Source organism: Papio anubis, chromosome 1 (genome assembly GCF_008728515.1).
Source record: "Papio anubis isolate 15944 chromosome 1, Panubis1.0, whole genome shotgun sequence".
Taxonomy (NCBI): domain Eukaryota; kingdom Metazoa; phylum Chordata; class Mammalia; order Primates; family Cercopithecidae; genus Papio; species Papio anubis.
Window position 1 is genome coordinate 58129829 of NC_044976.1, and position 9380 is coordinate 58139208.

At 41.9% G+C, this 9380-nt stretch overlaps 1 protein-coding gene across 19 annotated transcripts in view; it reads left to right on the forward strand.

The window, feature by feature from the left end:
• Positions 1–6803, forward strand: part of FGGY (FGGY carbohydrate kinase domain containing) — a 444024-nt gene extending 437221 nt beyond the window's left edge. For all 19 annotated transcript variants that reach the window (XM_017961925.3, XM_017961936.3, XM_017961918.2 and 16 more), the window contains 2 exons: positions 1708–1769; positions 6574–6803. In XM_017961925.3, the coding sequence (XP_017817414.2) occupies positions 1708–1769; positions 6574–6655 (144 nt within the window). In that variant the 3' untranslated portion in view covers positions 6656–6803. The remainder of the gene's footprint in view (positions 1–1707; positions 1770–6573) is intronic.
• The last annotated feature ends 2577 nt before the right edge of the window (positions 6804–9380 follow it).

Below are 9380 nucleotides of genomic sequence, written 5' to 3' on the forward strand. Positions count from 1 at the left end.
CTGCTGTCAGTGTGCTGGCTACTCTTAGCATCTCTGATCTCCCAATCAGCACATTGAAATCCATGGAGAGCTAGGAAGCTAGATGACTAGTTCAGAATGCACATGCTATCCTCGTGGAAGAGTCCATAGAGCAACCTGGCAGGAGTGGAAATTCGTGTAAGCCAGCAGATGAAAGAACCATCAGGTTACCTAACCCTTGAATAACTATTGAAAGAAGTTTATCCGCTTCTAGCGTAGTATTTATCACACTCTATTTTGATCACATTAAATGTCTTTTCCAGTCTATGGTGAGCTTTTTGATGAAAGGCCCATACAGTCTTTCTCTGTATTCCATGTAGATTGAGTGTTATGCTTGGCACATGAAAGGGAGGCAATGTGTTTTATGAATATTCTAGGTGTCGAGATTCAGTAGTAAACAGACAAGTCCTTGCCCTGTGCACCTGACATTCTGGTTAGGGCAAGGAGTGAAGAAGGCAGACAATGAACACATAAACCAGAAAACATACAAAGTGGCAGAAGGAAATTAGTGGCATGCAAATCGGTCAATCAGTCACAGTAAGGTGGCAAAGATGGTCAGGGGGAACACTTGGAAATGCTTTGAAGATACCCAGGGGCTCTCATATTCTGTATGGTATTCAGCTTTTTTTCTTTTTCTTTTTTTTTTTTTTTTTACATTTTTTCCTCCCTTACTAGTATGCGAGTTTCTCCAGGATAAAGAGTATGTTGTATGCAAATCTGTATCCCTAGCAGAGTGTCTGGTACATAGTAAGTGATTAACAAATGTGTAGAGTAAGAAGTTGTATACATGTGATCCCAGAATGACCGCATCCTTAGCAATAGGAATTCAATAGCCATTCCTGAGACTGAGCATATGCTGTAGAGCTTTGTCATACTGTTGCTTGCCATCTTCCCTAGCCAGGTCTGTTGGACTCCAGAGTTTACTTTCTCATGGCCTTAACAGCCTAAGAGACTCCTTAAAAAAACCTTACTCTTCTGCTCATATGGGAGCCAACACAATCCATGGTTAATCTTGATGCTGCACACACCATACCATGTCCACCCAGATGCTGTAACATGTCATCTGCCTGAGTCCCCCATTGTAAAGAAAAGAATGTCCTGAAGTCACATTCCAGAACTCAAGTCACTTAGACTCAGCCCAGAGGTCTCAGTAGGTACTCAAAACTTCAGAGATTGCTGGAAAAAGAGCTGAAGTTGAATTGACGAGGTCTTAAATATTTTATCCTCAAGTACAGGTGCAACGTGAGTTCCATTCAGTGATTGCTATCTTTAGGTAAGTAGACGATGTACTCAGCGGCTGGTTATGTTCCATTCTTCTGCCCTGTGTCCAGGTAGTGAGGAGGGGAAATAATTCTTCCCACTCACCCCTGGAGGCAGTCACAGAACTGCTTTGCCTTCTGGGTTGTTTATGCCCCAGAGGCCTCAATATACAAGTATCTATTAAGTGCAGGATGTGTGTGTGGTCATAGTTGAAACTTTAAATGTTCACTGTGTTTTATTCTTATTTTTGTGTTTTATTCTTATTACCAAAGAAGAATAAGTTAAAAAAAAAAAAAAAAAAAAAAAAAAGAGGACTAACCAAATATCTTAAAGGGAAGCAAATTCTAATTAGAATGTTTTGCCTGTGACAAGCCTCACTTTGGATTTCGCTTTCCAACTCAGCTGTCTGTATTGTTTTCCATTTAACAGGAAGCAATGGCAAAAATGAGCAAAGTTGGGAAAGTTGTGTTCCCGAGACTACAGGATAAAAAGTAAGTGTGTATTTTTTATATGTACAGTGCTAAGGAATTGAGCACATACACACACACATGCAACTATAGATCTGGAATAAACTCAGGTGGTCAACTAATGCAGTCCTTTCATTTAGTGGTTAAGAGAACTAAGTTCCAGGGAGGTAACGTCATCTTCACTTATCTAAGATTGCAGAACTATGTAGGGCCAGAGCTGGGGGTCAGATGTAAGCTTCTGAACTCTCAGACCAATGTTCTTTTTCCTAGGTAATTGGCAGCAAATCTGCTCTTCTCTGTTCTAAAGTAGGGATCTCTTATATCTGCATCAAAGGACCCAGTAGCATCGGCCCATTCTTTTACTCTTTGTATCACTTGGCATCAAAATCTAAAAAATGATGTTGGTCAGTATTTTAATCCCAATTCAACAAAATATTAATTCGTTTCATTCCTGCTATATTCAAGGCATTATGCTGGGCTCCAGGCAGGTGTTACAGGGGAATAAAACACAATCCAATTTAGGCACATAGATTATTTTAGAACAACGGGATAAGTTCCACAATTGAAGTATTGCCAGGTGACAAAGTTGCCCAAGGAAGAAAGGGATGGGAGCCTGTAGAGATGAGAGAATGCTTTTGGAAGGAGGTTATGTCCAAGCTAACTTTAAGCACTGTAAGAAATTGGTAGACAGGCCAAGGCAGGAAAGAATATGAATAGTAGAAGGAATAACGTGTACAATTATAAAGGTGGGAGCAGCATAGTACATTCAGGTTACTATAAACAACTCATAATCCAGAAACACAAAGTATGAGATGGGGAATGGCAGGAAATGGGACCGGGGAAGGATAGAATTGGGTGGGGGGAGGTCAGCTCATAAATACCTTGGAGGCCATGCCGAAGACCTCTAACCTCACCCTATAGGCAGAACAGAGATGCTGAATTCTAAGCAGAGGTGAGACCTGGTCGATGCAGATCAGAAAGATCCCTCTTAAAGGATCCAGTACAGGGGGCTCAGGGTAGAAATAGAGGGTTCAAATAAAAGGCTTTTTCAAGAATCCAGGCTAGAGATGTAAAAGACCTCTATTAATTTGCTGGTGGTGATTTTGAAGATGAAGGGGTTGTTGTGGAAGTGCTTTTATAATTTTAGGAAAGTATTCGAGGTTAAGACCTAAAAACAAATTCCACTTAACATGATGAACAGGCAAAGGTGCAGATCCCACTGAAGTAGGGTCAGTGTTTAATAGAACTGGAAATGTTCATAGAAAAGCAATCCACTTTCTTTTCATTTCCCTTGTCTCCACATAGAGTCAGGCTGCTAATCCTCCGAATATAAACCCTTCTCTAAATGCCAGGGTGGAAGGTGCAGGCCTTGCATAAGGGAGCTCCATGCAGGAAGGTAGAGAGATCTGAGTTCCCATTGGCAGTAGGAGCTATGCTGTCCCTATTTCTGTTCCCTAGAGGCAGCTGGAGCATCCCTCTTTTTGTGAAATTAGAAAGATTGTCTTTCTCCATCTCTTCCCTGACCCTCCCAAGACTTGTTAGGGAAGTTTTTAAGTTCTTTCCCTAAACCCCACGTGTTTCTTTAGAAGAGAGTCCTTGGCTGCTTGCTGGGAGCTGGCAGCTGGCCGCTGTTCTCTGTGAAGGAGGCAGCACACATGGTGCTTTAGCACCATCTGCAGGCAAACCAGAGATTTGCAAGGAGACAGGAGAAGCCAGTTTCCTTCTGAGCCAACCTCGCCTCATTGCCTAATAGATCACACTGTTAACGATGTGGGACGACATTTACTTAGGCCTCTGCCACACAGAAGCAAGGGACTGAGTTGAGGCACATTTTGAAGAGAGGCGATTCAGCTGATTTGAAAATTCACAATCACGGAGAGCACAATTTAGTGACTATAGTTTAATGAGTAAATGTTTAGGATGACCCCAAATCTCATTATTTTGCCCAGTCCAAATTTATATGTGGCCCTGGAAGAGTCCCTTGAAAGTGCTTTGAAAAATTTGGTGCATTGAAAGACACTATCAACAAAGTAAAAAGGCAACTCACAGAATGGGAGAAAACATTTGCTTATCATACATCCAATAAGGGATTGATATCCAGAATATATAAATGTATAAAGAACTCCTAAAACTCAACAACAACAAAAAAGCAAAAACAACTCAGTTCAAAAATGGGCAAAGGAAGCCAGGCGCGGTGGCTCAAGCCTGTAATCCCAGCACTTTGGGAGGTCAAGACGGGCGGATCACGGGGTCAGGAGATCGAGACCATCCTGGGTAACCCAGTGAAACCCCATCTCTACTAAAAAATACAAAAAACTAGCCAGGCGAGTTGTCGGGTGCCTGTAGTCCCAGCTACTCGGGAGGCTGAGGCAGGAGAATGGCGTAAACCCGGGAGGCGGAGCTTGCAGTGAGCTGAGATCCGGCCACTGCACTCCACCCTGGGCGACAGAGCGAGACTCCGTCTCAAAAAAAAAAAAAATTGGGCAAAGGACTTGAATGGATATTTCTCCAAAGTAGATTTATGAATGACCAATAAGCACGTGATAGGGTATTCAACATCACTATTAGGAAAATCAAAACTACAGTGAGATACCACCTCACACCCAATAGGATGCTACTATTTTAAAACAGAGAACAACAAATGTTGGCAAGGATATGGAGAAATTGGAGCCCCTGTGTATAGTTGGCGAGAATGCAAAGTAGTATTGCTGCTGCAGAAAACAGTATGGCCATTCTTCAAGAAATTAAAAATAGAATTAACATGTGATTCAGGAATTGTATTCCTGAGTATATACCCAAAAGAACTGAAAGTAGGGTATGGAAGAGATATTTCTACATTCATGTTCACAGCAACATTATTCATGATAGCTAAAACTGTGAGAGCAACCTAAGTGTTCATTTGTAGATGAACATATAAACAAAGAATGATATGTTCATACAATGAAATATTATTCAGCCTTAGAAAGAAGCAATTTCTGACATGCCACACATCAGTGAACCTTGAGGATATTATTCTAAGTGAAATAAGATAACCACAAAAAGACGAATACTGCATGATTCCACCTATGTAAAGAATAAGGCCAGTGCACAAAGTTAAGGCAAAGTTGTCAGTATTAACATTGTAAATCTTCAAGTGTGTGTGAAGGGGTGCTCCCCTTAGCTCCCTTCTAGCAATTTTGAGATTCTAAAGTCAAGAAATCCATCTCATGTAAGTGAAAGAATTGCTTACCATTATATTGTCACAGAGCATCATGAGTAGGAGCAAATTGTTCCTAAAATAATTCAAGGACTAATAAATTAGGATGGTCATAGAGTAGGTTTTAGTAGTACCTACATATAGCTATATTGATGATAATATTAAAATATTAATTATCTAAAAATTAGTAACTAACACTTATATCACTTATTATGAGTCAGGTACTGTTCTAAATGCTTTTCATATATTTCCACATTTAATTCACACAACAGCTCTGCTGAAGTAGATCCCATAATTATCCCCATTTACAGATGGAGAAATTTCGGCAGAAATAGTGTAAGTAACATATCCAAAGTCACACAGCTAATATTGGGCCATATTAAGATTCCAACCCAGGCTTCGGAGTTCACCTTTTAACCCTGTGCTTGGCCCCATCACAACTCCTACGTTACCAGAATGCTTACAGTATAATAAATACCAGGTAGGTGACTCCTACGAACATAGCTATGTGTGACTAGTAGAAGTCCCTCTGTGTATCCAAGGTTACTCTTACAACCTCTCTCCCTCAATGCACAACTTTGCACCAAAATTTCATCATGAGGACTCCTTTTCAGAGCACCCCAGAATAAACCAAGACGTGCTAAACTGGCTTCTTCATCCCCTCACCTCATGTCAGTTTCCCAACCAAGAGGAGTAAGGACAAAGTTGCAAGGCTGCAAGTATAATTTGTCTCGGTGCCTATTATTCCTTTCAGGATTATGATGCCAGAGCAGCTTCAGCTGTTCTGCTATCTGATTCATGGCAATACCAGTTCTAACAGGTCTAACCCAAAGAGTCAGACAGATAGGACAGGGAGAGCGAGGGCCACTGTGAGATGCCTGGAAGGCGAGCGCAGCTCTAGAAAAGGCATGAGTCACCTTTCCATGGAGTTTTGCTCCTGGATAAAGCAGTTCACAAGGGAAACCTAGATGTGGAATCTGCAAAAGGGCAATTAAAATGTTCAGTCTCGTCTTTGGTCAGGCTGTGATTTTAGGCCAGTCATCAAACCTGGGGCTACTTATATAGGAAATATTTATTGAAGCTGGCAGTGTGAAAGGGTCTCCATTAAGTTTGGGCTTTTTTGTATATACAGCAGAAGCTTTGAAGTCAGACAGACATGAGTTTCAATTCCAGCTCTGCCAATTTTTATCTATACTATTTTGTGTATGCCTCTCATTTAGAATTTTTTTTTTTTTTTTAATGGAGTCTCACTCTTTCACCCAGGCTGGAGTGAAGTGTGATCTCGGTTCACTGCAACCTCCGCCCGCCCCGGGTTCAAGCGATTCTCCTGCCTCAGCCTCCTGAGTAGCTGCGATTATAGGCATCCACCACCATGCCCGGCTAATTTTTATATTTTTAATAGAGATGGGGTTTAAATGTTCTTATTTCTAAAATGGAGATAATAAAACTTCATGCAGGTCACATATAATAGGTCTGACACATGCTAATTCATTGCCCAGGATGCTGTAAGCATTCAAAATCTAGGTGTCAGCATCACCACCACAGATATATTCTCATTCTTCTAAATGTACAGGGAAGCCCCATGGCAGTTTTGTCTTGAGATCATTCAACATATTTATGTTTCTCCCACAGATACTATGATAAGAAATACCAAGTATTCCTGAAGCTGGTTGAACACCAGAAGGAGTATTTGGCGATCATGAATGACAACTGAACAGGGCTTGCAGGTGCTGATGCCAGAAGCTTCTGTGCCATTGCATTAAAGACCTCTGTCATTTCATCCATGTTCAAGACCCTTGAGGTATTGTTTCATCATTTCTGTATTGTCTTTTAATAAAGAAAACAAACATGTGCAACCAGAATTAGAGTCTTCATTTCATACCACTATTATTTAGTTTCAGTTTCCATACAGTTTCCATCACAGTAACAGAAGTTTCACATACAGTCATAGGATCTCACATGAGACTAGATCTTGGGGGCCGTTCATTCCAGGGGAGGCCTGTACTTTTTAATCAGTTAAATGTCAGCTATTAAATGAAAACCTTACATTACTTTAAGTAGGACATCTAATGCATGGTCGATGTCTTTTATGGTATTTTCCCCTCCTGTGCAGGATCTAGTCTAGGGTCAGATACCACATTTATTTCCAGAATTGTCATTTTGCAATCATCATATTAAAGACAGGTATAGGCAGGAATCATCAATGGATCCAGGAGGGAATTTTGAAGAGTAACAGGATATATGCATCATCTTAAAATGTCTCTTCAGCATTTGCTTATTAGTTACCAGAGGAAAAAGAATGTTAAGTATACAGGGAAGAAATAGGACAACGTCTTGATTAGGTGATCCAAATCAACTTCAGATGGGCAAATGGACATTGTGTGCCTCCAAAAATGAGAAAAGAAACAGCATTTTAATGCAGAGCCTAAATCTAATCAGAAGGAAACATCAGACAAACCCAACAGGGGAAGCATTTTATTTTTTAATGGACTATATTTTTCAAAAATGTCTATGTCATGCTGACAAAGAAAGGCTGTGGAAAGTTTTCAGATTAAAGGGAACTGAAGAAACATGATGGCTAAAAGCTTTTGATGTAGACAAGCACTGGAAAAACTAGCTGCAAACACACAGACATACACATACATACGTATGTCAACACCCACACACAAGTTCAGACCAAAGAGTAACTGCTAACATTGATTTGAGAGCTGCCATAGCTCAAATGAGTGTGGGTAGAGGACATGGTAAGACTTCAGCAAAAGACAGCAGGTAGAGAAGAAAAAGCCAATATAATTCAGTAAACAAACATCCTCTGGAGTACCTTGTGCCACATGTTGTGGTAAGCACTGGTCTACAGGAATAAATAAGACATGGTTCCTGCCTTCAGGAAGCTCCCTATTTAAGGAGAGACATAGACAAATAAATTGGTGACAGTACATTGTGAGAAATGCTACCATGAAAAAAAAAGTACCTGCTGCATGCAGCACATCAATCAGAAAAGGAGGAAGGGGAAGGGTGACAGATGGGACGAAAAACAATGTGGTATAACAGCTATGAGCCCTGGCCTGGGATCCTAGGCCTGGTCTTACCTCTTATTAGATGTGTGACTTGGAGAAAGGTCCTTAATCTTCCTAAGTCTCAGTTTCCTCATTTTGAAATGAATCGGGCTGGGTGTGGTGGCTCACGCCTGTAATCCCAGCACTTCGGGAGGCCGAGGTGGGCGGATCACGAGGTCAGAAGATCGAGACCACGATGAAACCCCGTCTCTACTAAAAATACAAAAAATTAGCCCGGCGTGGTGGCGGGCGCCTGTAGTCCCAGCTACTCAGGAGGCTGAGGCAGGAGAATAGTGTGAACCCGGGAGGCGGAGATTACAGTGGGCCAAGATCGCGCCACTGCACTCCAGCCTGGGTGACAGAGCAAGACTCCGTCTCAAAAAAAAAAAAGAGAAAGAAAGAAATGAATAGGTATCGAGTATGAATATGTTTTTTCGTTTTTTTGTTTTTTGTTTTTGAGATGGAGTCTCGCTCTGTCGCCCAGGCTGGAGTGCAGTGGGGCAATCTCTGCTTACTGCAAGCTCCACCTCCCAGGTTCATGCCATTCTCCTGCCTCAGCTTCCCGAGTAGCTGGGACTACAGGTGTCCGCCACCATGCCCGGCTACTTTTTTGTATTTTTAGTAGAGACAAGGTTTCACCATGTTAGCCAGGATGTTCTCGATATCCTGACCTTGTGACCCACCCGCCTCGGCCTCCCAAAGTGCTGAGATTACAGGCGTGAACCACCACACCCGGCCTGAATATGTAATAGTACCTACTTTACAGGATTATAATGAAGACTAAAGGAGATAATATATACAAAGCACTCAGCTCAATTTCATGGTCAATGCCTGTGTTGTAACAGGGCTCTGCTCCTGAAAGATGCTCAGAATAATAACAGTAGTAAGCATGGAGAAGAGTGAGCACCCCAGTTATGAAGGTCAGCTCTGCAATAGCATGCTACGGTATCCAAAGGATATAGGGACCTTAGGCATAGCCCCTAGTGAAGGTGGGTGTGCGTGTCTGATCTAGCTGACCTAAGGGCAGAAGGAAGCCCAGTGCATTTATAGACCCCAGCCAGAGGTTGCACTAGAGATAAAGGAGGATTGGGGATCACTACAGAAGAGGAGTCAGGTATTGCAGGATCTAAGCAAGATGTCAGGTCTACAGTCAAACAGGCTTCAGCTGCAAAAGCTGATTATCACTGACTGAGAAACCGGCAGGCCTGGACCTGCTCACACGAAGCCCTGGTGGATGCAGTGGTTGTCTGTGGGTGCAAAAGGCAGACATAAAAGCATGAATAATTACCAACTATCTGCCAAGTCCTTGTCGTATGTCCTCTCCAATCCTCCTACAGCACTGTGAGGTAGGCAGCATTACCCCCACCTTATAGTTGAGAAAGT